Source organism: Mustela erminea, chromosome X (genome assembly GCF_009829155.1).
Source record: "Mustela erminea isolate mMusErm1 chromosome X, mMusErm1.Pri, whole genome shotgun sequence".
NCBI classification, from domain to species: Eukaryota; Metazoa; Chordata; class Mammalia; order Carnivora; family Mustelidae; genus Mustela; species Mustela erminea.
This window is the reverse complement of record NC_045635.1, coordinates 15,340,967-15,359,975: the sequence shown is the minus strand read 5'-3', so window position 1 is coordinate 15,359,975 and position 19,009 is coordinate 15,340,967. Positions and strand designations below refer to the sequence as shown.

The 19,009-nt window shown below is 44.8% G+C and overlaps 1 protein-coding gene across 7 annotated transcripts in view; it reads left to right on the top strand.

Annotated features, from left to right (window-relative positions):
- The window catches only part of SH3KBP1 (SH3 domain containing kinase binding protein 1), a 337,564-nt gene that overhangs the window by 239,360 nt on the left and 79,195 nt on the right, over positions 1-19,009 (top strand). For all 7 annotated transcript variants that reach the window (XM_032331651.1, XM_032331653.1, XM_032331647.1 and 4 more), the window contains one exon: positions 13,684-13,778. In XM_032331651.1, the coding sequence (XP_032187542.1) occupies positions 13,684-13,778 (95 nt within the window). The remainder of the gene's footprint in view (positions 1-13,683; positions 13,779-19,009) is intronic.

Genomic DNA, 19,009 nt, shown 5'->3' with positions numbered 1-19,009 from the left:
ATAGTTCAGAAGCAGGAAGATTCTAGAGAATGACAACTCAAGCAGTTTGGGGATTCACAAGCCTTCGGGTCTGGGAGGCCCAACCTTCTAGCCTCCACCCGCAGCCAGCACTCCCAAAGCCTCCTTCCTGCCAGCATCCTCCATGCCTCTTGGCTGCAATCTGTCTACGTGCAGAGGTCTTTCTTTCATTGAGTCAGATATGCTCGTCCAGTGATTTTTACCCATGAATTGTAGTTTCTGAGTCTATATTGATACTAGCCCATTTTTCTCCTAACAGCTCTTTAAGTATTTTGAGGCAAGCTATTGCCACACAACCTTCCCAAAGAACAGTATTCCCTACTCTAGATCATTGCCAGTTAAAATATACGATGTCTAGGTACATATACATTTCAGATAACAGTGAATGATTTTTTGGTTATGAGTAAGTCTCATGTGCTATTTGTTGTTTATCTGAAATGCAAATGTACCTGGGCATCCTGAATTTGTAGTTCTTAGCCTGGCAAGTCTCCAACTCCTTTTGTTATCCTTCCAATAACTAGGGCATTCTGGGCAGGCTCTGGTCAGAAACAATTACTTCAATTCCTTTTACAGATTTTATGGGTTTTTTTTTCTTTTCAGCCTCAGATTTTCTTACAAGGATAATGTGGACAGACTACTAATCTAGTTTGGAAAGCCCAAAATTGAGAGAACATAAATCACACATACATAATTATGATTAATTTAAGAGCAAAGCACAGCTCTATTCTTCTAATTGCAAAATAATATACCAGAAACTTGTTTTGCAGGGCAAAACAGGTAGTTTCTAGAACAAATGAGTGCTAGTGCCTTAGACTTAAGAATATGAATTTGTTGGACTTGCAAGCCCAAAATGGTGGCTTTGATAAATAAGTTCGTGGATGATACAGATGCAAATGCTAGAGCTCTACCTTACTGCTTGGGGTTCGGATGAGTTCCACATGCCTTCTGTCTGGCAGTGCTACAGTCAGACCCCTCATACTAGCAGAAAGCCTGTCTGAGGCTCTAACCCTGCGGTTCTCACACTTGAGCATGCTCCATCATCACCTGGAGACCCCCGCATTGCTGGGTCCCACCTCCAGAATTTCTGAATCACTGGGTCTGGGGGAGGCCTGATAATGTACTTTTCAAGGAATTTCCAAGTGCTGCTGCTGCCTCCTGGTTTAGGGCCCACACTTTCAGAACCACTATTTGGAGCTCCTACATGTTCCTAAGGAGACACTGGCCCCATATTTTATCAAGCAGGTTACAGGCTTATCATGCTAAACCTGCCTTTAGGCACTGAAGAATTTTGAAGAATTAAACATTAAATCATGTATGCAAGCATTTGTTTTGTTGATCAGTGGCCTGCCTTTCAGTCATCTGCTTATTCTGTAGTTATGGCTATTAACAAATTTATAAATGATCACTGTTATTAGCAAAGTTGCTTAGACAGCTGGAATGGGGAATAGGCAGGAAAAGGAGAAGACCCATCGAGCTTCAAAGGTGATTGGAATGTGGTCTCTAGGACAGGCTGTCCTCGTGACCTGCAACAACCAGTGGTCTTTACCAACCTGACTTGTTTGCAGAAATAGTAATCTGAGAAACAGAGAATTTTTCTTCATGGGAGTTTCCATAGAAGTTTCCATAGAAGTAAAGTGAAACTAAGAGTTTCCATAGAAACAAAGTTGAAATTCCCTGTAGATTGGGTGACTTATGGGTTACTTTTGGGGGAGGCTGAGCAGTAGGGACCCGAGGGGTCACTTGTTGGGATGTGGCACAAAGCAGGACAGTCTGTGGGGCCTGCTTAAGTGGCTAATCCTCAGGTCTCAGGAACTAGCCCTAGGATAAGATCATGTCCTTGATGCTTGCATGTGGGAGGATCCTGGCTCTAGCCCAAGTCTGTCCAGTCCTACAAGTATCTATTAATTATGTCCATCCCCCAGCTCCGCTCTGGAAGCATCACGGTGAGGGGACAGGTTGTTAATGACGAGTGTTTTTACAGAGGCTGGGTGGTATGTTCTGGCTCAGAGTTTGCAGTGAGGATTCTAGGGCCATCTGTGTTATTCTCTAGCTGTGTGACCTTGAGCAAGTAATTTTATTTCTCTGGCCTTGCTCTTCATTGTCTGTGTTGCCCGTGAAGTCAGAGAGTTGTGCTAGCAAGTACCCCCAATGTTTCTCCCAGCATCCTCATTCACCGATTCAAGTCCAAAGCTTTACGGTTTAGAGTAAAAAGTTTCTGCATTCAGAGAACAGAGCAGCCGGATGGGAGAGACAGAAGAAAGAGGGGAACGATTCAGTAGGAATATGAGATCTCATCGGGTATGGGGGTAGGTATGCATGTAAGTGGGTAGCAGGTCAGAAAGAGAATTCTCACTGTCAGCGAAGGCTTGAAGGAGGTTTATTGACAGGGGTTTATTGACAGAGCAAGAATTTCTGCAGTTAATCTCACCCAACCTTCTTTCTGGCTTTCATTGTCAAGAGCAAATTTTGAGGTATTTGTTCTCCCTTGATATCCCTGAAGCACCTAAGTCCACTAAAAAGCCCCCTGCAGTGGGAACATTTTGCTGCTTTTGGATTTTGATGCAAATCTCATGTTCAGGTGGAAGGACACAGAGCACTGACTATTAGAAATGACCGTGAGCTTGGGAGCAGGGCTTCTGATTAGCAGACACATCTCTAACAACTGTCCGGCAGTTCAGAGGAGAGAAGTCCCTTCCTCACGTCTCTGTCCTCGGCTGGCTAAAGGATTAAGTTATGAGGATGCCGAAAATGTTCATGTAGATCAGTCTTTTTGGAGGGAAAGTGAAACTCAGCTGATCAGGGTTTATTTAAACAACGAACAGTATCTCCCCTCCCCCAGTAAAGCCTTTATGATATGGAAACTCATCTGAAACGCATGCTGGGGAACAGATTGCCATGATTTTCATAACAAGAGGGAAACTGTCTAAATATTCATAAATGAAGTACCCGGAGATTCCTCCAGCTCATCACATCTGGAATTTCTCTGATTCTTACTCCAATTGATGCAGATTTGTGGCCTCTGTGGGGTAGAAAAATAGCCCGGAGAAATGGCTAGTTAGCATCTTTCTGAACAAACAGTTCAGTCTCAGAGATTCGGCAGACCAGTTGAGCAGGAGGGTTAGGGAAAAGATAACCCTTGATAAAATTTGAACAAAGGCAGGTCAGGCTTCGGAATAAATGATGACCGTGGGGCAAAGGCTAAACCCGCCCTCCCGGCCTGACCTCCCCTCGCTCCATCCCTGGTTTTTGTACCACCTTTCTAGTCGCTTTGTTCATTGACTCACTTCTTAGGAGTTGTCCCCTGTGATGGTAACACATGGTGGCTTGTGGCTATCCTTGGTCCCTTGAGGTGGGGGCTAGGTCTTCTACTCGATATCCCCACTGTACGGCCCAGAAAGGTGCCATGGAATCACTGGGCTCATAACTAGTGATGGTTGAGCACGTGGAGAATTAGAAACTACTTACAATTTAACCAGGCTCTATGTCCGACAGAGTCTTGCAGAACTGACATAGTAGCCATGGGCCCCCTTCTCAAGTTCACAGTCACCAGTTAGAAAAAGACACATTTGTTCACATAGGATCCTCGAGCTTATTTTGGGTTTCTGAGGGATTAGCAGTGGTTGCCAGAGTTCCCTGGGGCTTGACAGACCCTTTGTTCTCTGCAGTCCCTGCTCTAGACGGATCAACCCAAGAGCACCAAGACAGACCCTTGTGTAACAAAGGTGTATTGGCTCATTGCACTAAGGAGACGGCATAGGAGAACCTGTGCAGCCCCGTGGCACCAAACAAAAAAAGAGTAGTTATCAGTTTGGAGGAGGAGGAATGCAGTGAAATGTAAATGAAGCAGTATTTTGCTAGGCTCCAAGAGATGCACACGGCTGTGTGGAAAGGGGTCAATATCAGGTCTGTACCGGGAGGGGCACCCAGGTCGTTTCTTTGAGAACCACCAGTTGAGGATAAGTGTTCCTGCTGTGTTGAGAACTCTCTAAGTGAGGCTATGTACTTGCATGTGTCACATTGACTTCGTTCCTTTGGTCAAGGGTGGTACATTTCAGGGGCCGCTGGGGGGTTCAGTTGGTTAAGCATCTGCCTTTGGCTTGCATCATGTTCTCAGGTCCTGGGATTGAGCCCCCCATTAGGAGCCCCTGTTCATGTGCTCTTGCTCCCTCTCTCAAATACATAAATAAATACAATCTTAAAAAAAAAGAGTGGAACGTTTCCTTATGACTGATATGATATAAACAAAAGCAAAATTTCTGATAGTCTGTGGTGTTAGAGGACAAACTTTCTCTGGGAGTAAGAAAGCAGTAGTACTCGGAGAAGGGGGAGTTAGGACCCTTTCCAGCTGCCGTACATGCTTGGGAGAAATACTATTTCTCATTTACTTTGCAGCTGGTGGTGTCTGCCTTTGGTATGCCCGCCTGATGAATGACTAGGCAGATTTTCACTTTTTCATTCTGAGCTAAGTGTTGCTTTCTTACCACATGTTGAAATATCAGAAAAAGGGGTCTATTTCGTTATGTTGGGTTTTTTTCTGCCTGCTTTACCTGGGAGCTCTTTTATGCTACCTTTTCCGGGGAGGTGGTTTTTGCTCACTTGTCTCCCCCAAAACTCATGTGAGGCATGTCCAGTTTATTCTCCACACGGTAGTGCCTCCCACACTTGACGTGTCCTAACACACTCAGGCTCAGTATCCCAGGGTCGCAGCAAGTATCTCCAACACAGACCTTAACAGGTGTTTTTCATGGACCCAGAGCAAGAATTTCTGTCCCGATTCCGAGTGGGGGTCTCCTGGGGAGGGTGCCCAGGCCGCCCATGCTGCTGGAGACTTGGTTTTCAAGTACAGTCCTCTTAGAGGACAAAAGCTAACTCCCTTTGTGTTATCTTTGTGGATTTCCTTTCTCCCAAAGGCCCAGAGCTTCCCCTCACCTGAGCAGGAGAAAGTGCCATCGAGGGTAGTAGTGATGAGCCCTGGACGAGAAGACGGAAAGGCTTTGCTTGTCAGATTTTTTGTTTTTTGTTTTTTTTAAATTCCTTCTTTTGAAGCTAGAGACTAAATAGTGCCATAATTCATGGTTATGAGAGAATTTGAAAGTCACTTTCCCAGCAGGACCTAGGACTAGAGATGGTCGTTGTGATCTGGGGTCGCGGTCACCTTTTACGTGGAGGCAGGCCTTGGGCTCGAGTTGACAACATAGTGATGTGTGCCTTGTTTTTGTTTCCCTGTTCTGGATTTGAGTGTAGGCCTGGGTTTTTCCACCTTGCCACTATTAATATTTGGACCAGATCACTCTTTGTTGTGGGGACTATTTGTGCCCATTACAGGATGTTTAATAGCTTCCCCAGCCTCCGTTCCCTTGATGCTGTTTGCTGTTACCAACCCCTCCTACTGTGACAACACGATGTCTCCTGGCTTTGCCGGTGCCTGCCCGGGGAGCAAATGAACCCTATTTGCAAACTGCTGGTGCAGACTTCGACTAAGCTGTACAAGGGCACTGCCGCATCTCTGCTGCTGGGTGCACAGTGGGCATTTAGTTAATATTTACTGAGCAAATGACAAGCGAAGATTCTTTCCAACTCTCTCCGCTAGCCCTGGATCCTCAAACTGACCCAGGACTGGCTTTTCTGTCTACATCTATCATACACCACACCCAGCTGTGGCATCCCCACCACACGGGCCCACCCTCCAGGTCCCCACCATTGTTTTGCTTCTCTCTAGCATTGAGTGTTTGCTAACACCCCTGGCCGCATCGGGGGCTCTTACAGCGTCCTCCTGGACCAGCAGCATCAGCATCACCTGGGACCTGAGAGATGCAGATCTCCAGGCCTTGCTCAACCCTCCAGGATCAGGAACCTCGGGGGTTCTTTTTTCACACATCCTTCCTCTGATGCTGATGCCCACTCGTGCGTGAGAACCTCTGATGTAGACTGTTGATGAGAATCACCAGGGCGCACGTGGATTGCTGGTTCTGCCTCAGACCTATTGATGGCAGCCCCCAGAGAAGGGAATCTGGGAAGGCATAGAAGGAACAGGTGCCCTACATCATTCTTGTTATCAGGAATGACTGAGAAACACCTCCTCGACTCCTACTCCTCTGGTAAAAGTCCTAGAACGTTCTACAGAGTCCGGTGCCATTTTACTCCTCTAAGAAGGGAGCCTGACTCTTTCCTTTGGGAAATGATTCCCCATTCATGATCCTCTGATGCTTTAACCTGGAGACATCACTCTCTCTTTGTCAGGAGCTCTGTGCCTCATTCCCTCTCCTTGGTTATAAGATCCTTGAGAACCAGCGCCCAGTCTTATTTAACTTAGTCTCTTTCCTCCAGAATGTGACCCAGGTCCATATCCTTATTACATTTCCAAAATACAAAAAGCTGGAAAAGTAAAAGGTTCTATCTCTTGTTGAGTGATAAAACTTGTCCTGGACTAACATGCATTTATATATAGTCTTTATTCATCCTAGTTAAGGGGGACAAATCATCCATTTGTTGCAGAATTTTAATGTGTTTGATGGTTGGGTACAGCCCCAGGCCCCAGCTGTGAGGATGTTATCAATTGCATGGATGTAATACATTTCCTTTCTAAAATCTGAAAAATTCTATCTCCAGGGCTTCTGGATAAGTGGTTATGAACCAGTAGTGCCTCAGATAGTATTTGTCACTTTAATGAAAGAACTTTAGGTTTTGATATTGGTGAAAGTAGAAACGCTGAGCTTGACACTTCTGTTCTGGTATCCCAAAGGAGAAGAATTCTAAGCGTGACCTGGTACTTTCTACCACTGCTGGAAGTTCTGGAAGGCTTCCGACCAGCCTCTGTGACACATGGGATTTCAATCTTCATGTCCTAGAATTGAGCCTGGAGAATGGTCCGGCATTTAATGTTATTTCCTTGGGTGTGTGTGTGTGTGCACACGCACGCGTGTTCTGCTTGCTGATATATTTATTCTATTCGTTCTGCTTTTATTTTTTTTTAAGCTGAGGGAATTTTTTTAATTTGGTTTATTTGTTTTTGTATGAATAGATTATAAAACCATCTGAAGGGAGTCATGGGCTGTGGGCATGTGAGTTCAGTTTCTTAAACAGTCTGTTTTTAATCTCATGTAAATTTTTAGAAGTCTAGAGATTGAAGTAATGTAGTTTTGTTGTGGGGGGTGAGGTGAATCATGATTGGACTTCTTGGGGGTTTTAATAGAACAACTTTCTTTTTTTTAAGATTTTATTTATTTATTTGACAGAGATCACAAGTAGACAGACAGGCAGGCAAAGAGAGAGAGGAGGAAGCAGGCTCCCCGCTGAGCAGAGAGCTCGATGCAGGACTCGATCCCAGGACCCTGGGATCATGACCTGAGCCGAAAGCAGAGACTTTAACCCACTGAGCCACCCAGGTGCCCCAATAGAACAACTTTCTTAAAAGTGGAATGCCCATCAGTACTTAGAATAGGGGATCTTGATTTGGAAGTAGGCAAAGGTCTCAGGGTCCTTGAACCTTCTGATATCTTACACAGCATTTTCTCTGCACCTTTGAATGTGTCTTTTTTTTTTCCTTTTTTCTGGAAAGAAGGAATTACTATTTTTTTTTTTTTGGTTTTTGTTTTTATCAGGTTCTTAAAGGACTCTGAGACAAAAAAGCTCAACAGGTGCCTGGCTGCCTCAGTCGGTAGAGCACACAACTCTTGATGTCAGGGTTGAGTTCAAGCCCCACACTGGGTGTAGATATTACTTAAAAATAAATACGTAAATATTTTTTAAAAAGACAAAAAAGCTCAAGAATTAACTCAGGATTTCAGTCTTAGGCTAATTCGTCAGGTTTTTTAAAAAAATCTTTCTTTAAAGATAGAGACAAATTCATCTCAGTCTGTGCATGTGGGCATCTATGTGATCTTGGACTAATTAAATCCATCTAATTGATGAATAAATGGAAAATGCCTGCCTCCAAAATTTCGTTCCCTTCCTCTCCCTCTCTGTCTGCTACTCATTTAAAATTTCTGATCTTCCCCCATCCAAAAATCACTTGGAATTATATTCTTCTTTCAAGGCATATCAAATGCCTCCTCCTTTGTGAACTCCCTCCTGAATGTAATCATGCCTTCCTCTGCAACACCACAGCCATACCTCGTCAGAGTGACTCTGTGCTTCTTCTAGTGTTTGTCCTTTCTTCTTGTCATCCTTCACCCTTGCCTTTCCCCAGGCATTAGTTCGTCACTTCCACACGAGGGTGCAGTGGGTAGTGACTTGCATATCACAGGCTCAAGAACTGACAATGTCTTTTTCGTGGTGGTGCTTCAAGAAATGTTTGAATTAAAGTAGGGAACGTCTTTGTTCCATATACTCTGAAATTAAAATGATAGTCTCAGAGTTAATTCATTTTTTCACTTACTTTTTAGTCTCTTAAAACTACTGGTACATCCAAACTGACAACATGTTTTTATTTTCCAGTAGTGCTGAATTAGGACCCAAATGTCTCAGCGGTAAAGACAAAATCTTACTTTAAATATATCATGAGGTCTTAAAGTGGGAGTCTCTGGTTGCCATGTTTGATTGGAGATAGCTGAGTTTCAGTGCCCGTGACTAGAACCATGGAACGTCAGAGGTGGCCAGAACTCAGGCCTAGTCTGGTGTGGTTTTTGGAGCCTCCAGAGCTTCACTGAGATTGTTTCAGGGTCCCAGGTGGGGATGGGCCAGCCCCACTCTCTAATTTAACCAGAGCATCTCTGTTTTTAGTTGTTTTATATTGGAGTTTGGGAATAAGTTGAAGTTTGCTAAAAAAAAAAAAGTGCTCTGCGGAAGTTGACCAGACTCTTCTCTCATCCTTCCTTGGCCAGTCTCTCATTTTACACCTAAGGACACTGAAGTCCAAAGCTACAGCGTAGCTGCCTCAGATTTTATGTTCAGGACAGCCCAGCTGGGACTGAGGCTAGTCTTGACAGTCCTGACTCCTGGCCCAGGACACTCTCCTCCTGTTTAGCTGTCCCTCAAATTTTCCTCCACTTTGTAGGTATCACTAGGGGATCAAGAAACGTTAAGTGGGAACTGCCTCAGGTTATGGTGATGCAAAAGGGGACAAGCGTGATGTCAAAACCTGCTTCATGGACAAGGGTAGTTGAGAATAGCCACTGATACCCATATCTCCTCCTTTTATCTGAAATTGGTGCCTTCCAGATAATTCTTTGTCTAATGCTTCACACATAAATCGCGTACGTGGTGGGAATGTTTTAAAACTAGGTTATGCTGATGGTCATGTAACTATATACATTTATTAAAACTATTCATAGCATGTAACTAAAATGGGTGAATTTTTTGGTATGAAAATTATATGTCATTAAAGCTGTTTTTAAAAAAAGGGGGAACAGGGGTATACCTGCCCTCCTTTACTAATAGCGAAACTGGACAGAAAACAAAATGGTCCTGTGAAACATTTTAAAGGCACACTAGTAGTTTTTTATAAATATTTTCTCACTGTGTTGGTTATAAATCAATCCCACAGTCATTTACTGATCCCCTGCTATGGGCCAGTTCTTGAGGTAACAAAGGAAGAGATTGGGGGAGAGGGAGTGACACAGGTGCCTAGGAAGGGAATTTCTGAGTGGAGGCCGGTTATAGTCAAGAGTTTCGGGACGCCTGGGTGGCTCAGTCGGTTAAGCGGCTGCCTTCGGCTCAGGTCATGATCCCGGCGCCCTGGGATCGAGTCCCACATCAGGCTCCTTGCTTGGCAGGGAGCCTGCTTCTCCCTCTGCCTCTAGCCTGCCACTCTGTCTGCCTGTGCTTGTGCTCTCTCTCTCTCTCTAACAAATAAATAATTTAAAAAAAAAGTGAAAAAAAAAAAAAAGAGTTTCGGGGGAGGTAACTGGAGATGTCCTCTTCTACGGAGTTCCTTCTTGTCACAGTACCTTCTGCTTTGAGTGATAAAGACCTATGCAGCCACAAAGTGGCGGTAAGCAGTACAGTTTAATGGAGTCAGGTAACAAGGGACCTGGAGACAGGCCCCCTAACGTTGGTTAATCTGACAGACATCTCAGTGGTGTCAAGACCCAGAGTCCCCTCCTCTGTGATTTTCCTGGCTTTCCTCTCATGGCACTGCAACAGTGCCAAACACTATACTGTCTTCCAACAAGGACGAGACGGTGTTGAAAGCAAAAAGGCAGGGGCAACTATTTTCCTCACAATCCTTTTTTTAATCAGGGAACAAAATCTAACAGCCTCACTCCCCCTCCCAGCAGATTTCCTCTCACATCTAAGTAGATCACATCGAGGATCATTGACAAAGGGAAGTGAGATTAACATTATTTTCCTAGACATATCTCACTTATTTCCACATCCATGGGTGGGGGAGGGGGTTCCCTGTTCCCAAAAAAGTACCTGATTGCAGCAGGGTTATATGAACTGGGAAGAGGATGGGGAATGGCTCCTGTGAACAAATGTCTACCTCACTTAATGAACTTTTTTGATGGAAAGGAATAGAAACAATGCTTCTTTTCCCTTTGTTGACCACAGGTGTCTTACCTTGTTTGTAAAATATTTCCATGACTTCAGTCCAATGAATTATTCTTCAGACTGGGACTCTGCAGGGCAGTTCTTCAGTAATGCTGTATTTACTTCAGTGTTGGAAGTTCTGAGGTTGGATAGTCATATTTCACTAGCACAGTCAGTAGGAAAATTGGTAAAGAGCTGTCATTATCCAATTTAAAGATGCTTAGCTTTTTCCCTCCTTTTAGAATATTTGGCTGATTCAGAATTTGGGAGGTTTGCTATTACTAATTAAAGAGAGATGAAACATAAGTAACTGTGGACCTAAGAATCTTCAGGCAGATTAATATTTTTTAAATTTTATTTTATTTTTCAGTGTTCCAAGATTCATTGTTTATGCACCACACCCAGTGCTCCACGCAATCCGTGCCCTCCTTAATACCCACCACCAGGCTCACCCATCCCCCCACCCCTCTCTGTTCCAAAACCCTCAGCTTGTTTCTCAGAGTCCACAGTCACTCATGGTTGTCTCCCCTTCCATTTTCCCCCAATTCACTTTTCCTTTCCTTCTCCTAATGTCCTCCATGTTCTTCCTTATGCTTCACAAGTAAGTGAAACCATATGATAATTGACTGTCTCTGCTTCACTTATTTCACTCAGCATAATCTCCTCCAGTCCTACCCATGTTGATATAAAAGTTAGGTATTCATCTTTTCTGATGGAGGCGAAATACTCCATGTGTATATGGACCACATCTTCTGTATCCATTCATCTGTTGAAGGGTATCGTGATTCTTTTTATTTTTTAACTTTTTTTAAAAAAGATTTTATTTATTTTATTTGACAGAGAGAGATCACACAAGTAGGCAGAGAGGCAGTCAGAGAGAGAGAGAGAGGAGGAGTAAGTAGGCTCCCTGCTGAGCAAAGAGCCCGATGCGGGACTCGATCCCAGGACCCTGAGATCATGACCTGAGCTGAAGGCAGAGGCTTAACCCACTGAGCCACCCAGGCACCCTGGGCATCTTGGTTCTTTCCACAGTTTGGCGACTCTGGCCATTGCTGCTATGAACATTGGGGTACATACATACATTGGGGCCTTTCTTTTCACTACATCTATATCTTTGGGGTATATACCCAGTAGTGCAATTGCAGAGTCATAGGGAACCTCTATTTTTAATTTTTTGAGGAATCTCCACACTGTTTTCCAAAATGGCTGCACCAACTTGCATTCCTACCAACAGTGTAAGAGGGTTCCCCTTTCTCCACATCCTTTCCAACACTTGTTGTTTACCGTCTTGTTGATTTTGACCATTCTAACTGGTAGTAAGGTGGTATCTCAATGTGGTTTTGATTTGAATCTTCGTGATGGCTAATGATGATGAACATTTTTTCATGTGTCTGTTAGCCATTTGTATGTCTTCTTTGGAGAAGTGTCTGTTCATGTCTTCTGTCCATTTTTTGACATGATTATCTGTTTTGTGTGTGTTAAGTTTGAGGAGTTCTTTATAGACCTCGCATATGAGCCCTTTATCTGTATTGTCATTTGCAAATATCTTCTTCCATTCCGTAGGTTGCCTCTTTGTTTTGTTGACTGTTTCTTTTGCTGTGCAGAAGCTTTTTTTCTTGATGAAGTCCCGAAAGTTCATTTTTGCTTTTATTTCCTTTAGGCCGATTAATATTGATGGGATTTAAAACCAGTGCCCTTCGGCATGGCTTAATGAGCAAAAGGCATCAGGGGCCCAGAGTACCTAAGATGAAAGGTTTCCAACACTAGGACAGGGCATGTAACTGATATACTCTGTCCATGGGACAGAAAGCAAAACTATTTGCCACAGAAAGTGAGTCCCTCTCTTTCGCAGCCCCCTCTCCCTCCCATCATATCTGAACCAACCCTAGACCACAGTGTGTCTGTATTACAGATCTTTTTATTGCCTTTATTTTATATATCACTCTCTTTGATTGATGTGACATTAACCATAATAAAACCCCCCACATTTCAGTCATATAAACTGTGCTAGGGACCATATAATTAATACTTGCATATATAGCTCTAAGTTATGATCTGTCTGCAGGAACTGGCCTGATCCTTGGGAAATATCTAAGGCCATCTAAAGCCATTAGGATTGTTGACTTAGCTGCAGAATAAAAAAATGCCTGTCCCAGTAGATACTAATTCTCTGGAATTTTCCTTTCTACCTTCAATCCCAAGTCATCGAACCCCACTTTTCCAAGTTTTAATTTCCCGGATACACAATGTTTTTGCTCTCTTCTAAACTGGTGCTTTTGCATAAATAGAGAAGATTTAACATCAGATTGGCTTGTTTTTTTTTTAAGAGTTTATTGATTTACTAATGCAATCTCTACACCGAACGTGGAGGCTCGAGCTCACAACCCCAAGATCAGGAGCCATACGCTCTTCTGACTGAGTCAGCCTGGCACCGCTAACATCAGATAGACATCAAAAGCATATAATTGATGGCATCTTTGAACTGGTTTCCAGTGTTTTTCTGTCTTTGGGGGACATCCTTGCTAATGACCATCCTCACCTAAATAGTTTCCCCCAGAGAGACCTTGGGACATATTTGAACAAGTTTGTCTCCCCAGTATACACATGTATATAAAGAACATTTAGTGAGTATTTGTTGGCTGTTTGTGGTTGACACATGTTCACATAGAAATATCTGTCTCAGGAGATACACCGTAATGGAGTCTTTGTTTTTTTTATTGTTTTGAGTACCTTGGAAGCATTTAACATACACAGATACCTGTTTCTGATTCAGTGAGGTGTGGAAGAAGGCAGTGAGGGCAGAATTTAAGCTTTTTTCTCTTTGTAGATCATGTCTGCTTATACATGCCCCCGAAGAGTATAGAAAATGGTATATAAAATAAAGAGCACATAAAATATACACCTGAGACCAAGGAAATCTTTTTGGTTTTCTGCCTGAGAGACGCAAAGCAGTCGATGGCACTTGATGACATCACATGATTTGTGAAGGGGAAAAAGTGAAGAGAATAAGTAAGCGTGAGCCCCAGATGAGCAATCTTAGGTAGTTTCTCGCAAGTGACCCTTTCTTTATTCAATCCTTTTATCCTCTCTGTTAAGTGTGCTTGTCCCTGAACTTAATGTGAGAGTGGGCATCTTTTCCTGAGTCACCCATTAGAAGAGGCATTGTAAAGGTTGTGTTGTCTTTTCTTCTTACAGCCAAGGATTACTGCAAAGTAATATTTCCATATGAGGCACAGAATGATGATGAATTGACAATCAAAGAAGGAGATATAGTGACTCTCATCAATAAGGTAAGCAAAGCTCCCCTCCTGCCTTTGAAACGGCAAGCCGCTCAGAGGCATTGACTGGACAGTACAAGCTTTTGTTTTAGGCCTTTAAACATTTGATTTTCATTTCCTGAACTCCTTCCTAAGAAAGACTCTTGCATCTTTTCTCTTGATCGGGCTAAGCCCGACACATCCAGGTGAGTGAACGAACTTGAAAACCAAATCAGTTCTGTTGGCCTTGGAGCCAGCTGCAGATTGGCACGGCCCGGTGGAAAACTCCATCCCAGAGCGGCTAACCCAGTAGGCGGCCTGCTTGGCTGGAGAGCCCTCCCTGTCCTGAGGTATCCAAAGAGGGGCTTTAAAAATGCAGGTCATACCTCACGGGCAGCAAATGTGTAAAGAATGTGTGCTATTCTGATCAAAGACAGGTAGCATGGCTGAGAGAATTTTGCTTGTCTTTTCTGGGCGAAGAAGGTTGGATGATTTTATCATCACTGCAGGCAGAGCTCTATAAACATACAGAGAGCTATAAAAATCCGTGTGAAGTGACACAGCTAACAGGGCCCGAACCATGTACTGTTTATGCTTTCATGCAATGGTACTCACAAAGTAGGTGGTTGAAGGAGACATTATTTAAATGATTCCTAGAATAGATCACGTTTTGTCTGAGTAACAGGATTCTCATGATGGTCGCGTATGGTGAAAAGCTGACCCATCTTTCAGATGTCTAAGTGGCTTTATTCTGAGGTCCAAGTGAGTGGCAGGGAACACGTGATGCTCTTGGGACAAGCGTGACTTGGGGGCCGTCATGGCTGCCTGTGCTCATGCAGGGCTGGAAAGCATTGGCAGGGTGGAGAGTGCGGGGAAAGAGGAGAGAGAACAGGCAGGGGTTAGGGTGGGGGGAGTAGGCTCTGGGTCTCGCTCCTGTGGCCATTGCAGAGAAGCAGGGGTTTGCCTACACCCCCTTCCCGCCTCCCCAAGTGTGTCCATAAAGTGACGGAATTCCTTTCTGGAATAGCAAACTACTCCCAGTGCTGCTGAGAGGCCAAGGACTTGACCATTGTTTTACGTGTAAGCTGTTGTCCCACATTCATTTTAGCGTATTTCTCCTAAGTGTTTTCTGTGGCAGGAGGAAATCAGAGCCGGGTAAAATGCGGCCTGTCTTGTTCCTTTCTGCCAAGGAGGCAGAGCAGTTCTTCTCTTTCTTTACCACCCTTCCCCGTCAACCTTCAGCCGCGCCTCCTTCAGGTGGCTTCTGCACGGTGCGTTTCCTATTTTGAACCATACCCTGCACGGAACACTCGGAATAAGGAAGTTGCTAAATAGGTGTAAAGCACAATACGAATAGTTCAATAATCAGCACAGATAATTGGTGTTAGTCCTACAGGGAAAGGGGCAGATCACTTTCTCCTGTGACGAGTGCCCAGAGAGCGCAGTAACCCATGCTTTGCAATGGGGGGAGGCACTCTACTGTTTTTGTTTTTCTTTTCATCCAGAGGGAGGCAGCCTCTTTTTAACCAAAAACCAGATGTACCAATAATATTTAATAAGGTTTGTGGGGGGGGAACCTACCACGGATGGTCTGTTATCTGAATACATCTATTTCTACCTTAATATATTATATTCCTGTCCCTGTCATTTGATTACATATGATGAGAACATATTCATCTTGATGTTTTTGTTCCTACCAGCTTGAGATCCGGTCTGATAAAAAGAAGTGAATCTTTCTAAAGAGCTTAGTCAGGAAGAGACTGTCTCCTTGTTCCATGCTCCATGTGCACGGCCGGGAGAAAGGAACGGACGGCTGTGCCAGGCTTGGTCTCAGTTGTCCGGGAGATCGTGCCAGATGTCCCTGCTTTCGTAGCTTCCTGCAGTTAAGTGCAGTTTAGAAATGGAAGCAGCTTATAGATAATATTATGACAGTTGCAAAACGCGACCTCGTTCTTCTTGCCGTACACTTGGCCTCTTGACTTGGCTTACACCCTGCTCCTGCCCCTCAGGCCGAGAGCGCCTGTGTCATTTTCACCCTTGCTCCCCCTCCGTCAGCCCTACCCACGCTCGTGAGCCCAGCAGCGCCAGAACCTAGCGATTCTGCCTTCCTGTGTCCCGGCCTCTTCATGTCCTTGGGAGAGCCAGGCCCAGGCCAGAGGCTGTACTTCCTTCCTCTCCCGGCTCCCTCCATGGCACCTGTTCCAGAGGAGAACGCTGGGGCGGTCAGGGGCGGAGGGATGCTGGCACCCCAGCCCCCTCGTTTTATCATCTCCTAATGGTGCTTTGCTCGTGGGACCCCTCTGCTCCAGTGAAAGTCTTTAGCAACTTTCCTCTCCTTTATTGTCAAATCCAACTCGATTCTCCTGGCACCCATTTGCCCAGGCGCTCTGGCCTCAGTCTGGCTTTTCTGGTCTTGGTCCACATCTCTGTTCTACAGCAAGCTCTCCTGGGATGTCCCCAACCTGCTCATGCATCCTCCCTAACTTGACCCCGGCCGTGTTCCTGCTGCCCAGGATGCCCTCTGTCAACCCACGTAGCTGGTTTTTCAATAGCTAATAATACAACCAGTCTTAACTCGTGCTGCATTATGTACCTGGGCCCATTTTTTAGCTTGTTACTTTAGAATGTCCCCTGTGCACTATCAGTTTTGTTTTTATTGTTCTTTTATATGGTCTGTGAAATCGGGTCTCTTGATATCCTGTCCTTCTGCCGGTTTTGACTTTTATTCCCCCAAAATATCTGCCACCCTTGACCTAACGTTCCACTTGGTTGGAAGCATTTTAAAATGACAAGTGCCTTGTAGGCTACCTGCTCAGAGAAACCAGGGTTTGAATCCCAGCAACACCATTTATGGCTGTGTGTCACTGGGCATTTCACTTAACCCCTCTGAGCCTCAGTTTCCTCAGCCAGAAGGCAGACCTCACAGGGCTGCTGTGAGGATTTGCTAAGGTGCTGCATATACATAGATCGTCACTTCAACTTTGGTTGCTCTTTCTCTGACCTTGGAAATGGGGAAGGAAGGGCTCTTGTGATTGGGCCCAGTTTGCTGCTGGAGCAGGAACACCGTGTTACGGGCGGGGGGGGGGCGGTAACAGTGGTGGAAGACTTGCCTGAAAATAGCTCAGAATTCACAAGGGGTGAGATTTCAGCAAGAATTTGGAGAAAAAATATGCCGTTAAGTATTTTACTTGCTGAAAAGTGGGGGGAAATGGACTCTGAGTCTGTCATACCCTGCTGACGTTATAGAAAATTCTTACATCTTCCTCAGAGTTAAAGAATCACTTATAAATTCATTTAGATGAATGTGTGCTTGTTGATACTGTAAAGAGAAGAGCTTCGCTTTGATTTGTTTAATGTGTATTTTGATATGCTGCTTTATTATGTGTATGAGTTGAGATGAAAGACCTGAATCATTGTTGTCTAAATTCAACTTCTTTGGCTGGAGAGGTTCTCAATTTACCCCAAATTCCATTGGTGTTTTTGTTTCAGAGTTAGCTAAGGTGGTTTCCCTTTGTCCTGTTTTTCTGGGCTGTGGCAGGAGTCACAGGGCAGGCATTGCCCTCATTTTTAGCCCTAGATTGTCATTTCATGTAGCTTTCTAGAAAATGAGTCAGACACCCTTAGCGGGTGCCTGTAAGCCCTCCACGGTTCCTGAAATAATGTGCAAAGACCTGAACTATTTGTGTGTGTCCCTGGAAACTAGGATGAAATGTGGCAACCCAAATGGTTTGTTTTTTAGTTTATTTATAAAGAATTCTTGTGGATTTGGGAACATTTCCATTTGCACAGAACACACCTGTGTTTAGCTTTTATTTCCAGTCACTCAAAAATAGCTCCTTCATCTGTGTTCCTGCCGCCCCCATCCCTGCCTTCGTGATTTGTGCTCAGAGCATGGTTGAAAGGGTTCAGAAGCCTCTGGGTCTGGTTTCCAATGAAGGTCTGCTTTCCCTAAAGAAAGGCTGAGAGCAGCCTGGTGCAGGCCAGGCTGGGGTTCAGCTATAACGGTGGCCACCTCCGGGCACTCCTTGCTCAGACCGCTGCCACCTGGGGGTAAGCGAGCCCAGCTGTGGAGAGGGCTGATGTTCCTGACCTTGGCCGACAGTCTCTTGGCCTCAGCCCCCCTAACCTGGAAGGAAGGGCTTCCCATGTGAGCCCTTTGTAAACAAGGATCTTTAAGTATATATTTCTTATTAAAAAGCTCCCCTGAGTAGCTGTGTCTTTGACCCCTAACAAAGCAGACACTCCCCGCCCTCATTTCTTCATGGGTATAAGCCTATTCAAGAACATGAAAGTAAACACTATGAAAGATAATATTATTGATAAAAACCATGGAGCATGGAGATGGAAGGAGGGGAGGAAACTGATAGATGTGCCCTAGAGAAAGAAGGAGGCCAGAAGATTAGATAAAGGTAGAAATAGAAGAAAAAATACAAAGTGGGGTGCCTGGGTGGCACAGGTGGTTAGGCATCAGCCTTCAGCTGGGGTCATGATCCCGGGGTGCCAGGACCGAGTCCCGCCTAGGACTCCCTGCTCAGCTGGGAGTCTGCTTCTCCCTCTGCCTCTCCCCTTCCTCCCCACCCCGCTTGTGCTCTCACTTGCGCTCTCTCTCTCTCTCTCTCTCTCTCTCAAATGAATAAATTAAAAATCTTTTCAAGAAGAGAAAAAAATATGAGGTGAGAGTCTCACCTTTTCCTCAGGATATTTCAAACCAGGGACCGTTCAGTATTTGGAGCTGGACCTGCTGTGAGGGCGGAGTCAGGGCTGCAGCTTCCTTCATCTCTACGCTCCTCCTTTCTACACAACTCTTGAGCACCTCAGTTAATAATGGGTCAGTTTATGTGCGCGACCGCGGCTTCCCAGTGCAGGACGCTTCCAGGGTAGCTGGCAGCAGCAGCCCCTCATCGCCATTCCTTTCCCTCATGGTGGCCCTGGAAGTTAGGTGGGACCACGGGTGTCCTGTGTAGACCACGGGGAAGGACCAGAGGCCTAGAGCGCAGAAGTGACTTTCCCAGGGTCTCCAAGCATGCCAGGGGCAGAACTAGGGCGGGGTTGTGGGGCCTGAGCTGCCTTGTGGGGCTGTCAGATGCTCTTAGAAGGTAGGGCTCAGCTTTGACATTTACTTTTCTGATGGGGTAGAAAGTGGTGAATTGCAAATAACCAAAAAGAGAATTAGGGAAGAACTCTAGGGCACTTCCCTTCTCTTCCAAAGGATCCTCATCTCTATTCCATATTTCTTCCAAGCTGATAATGTTTTCAAATGTTGA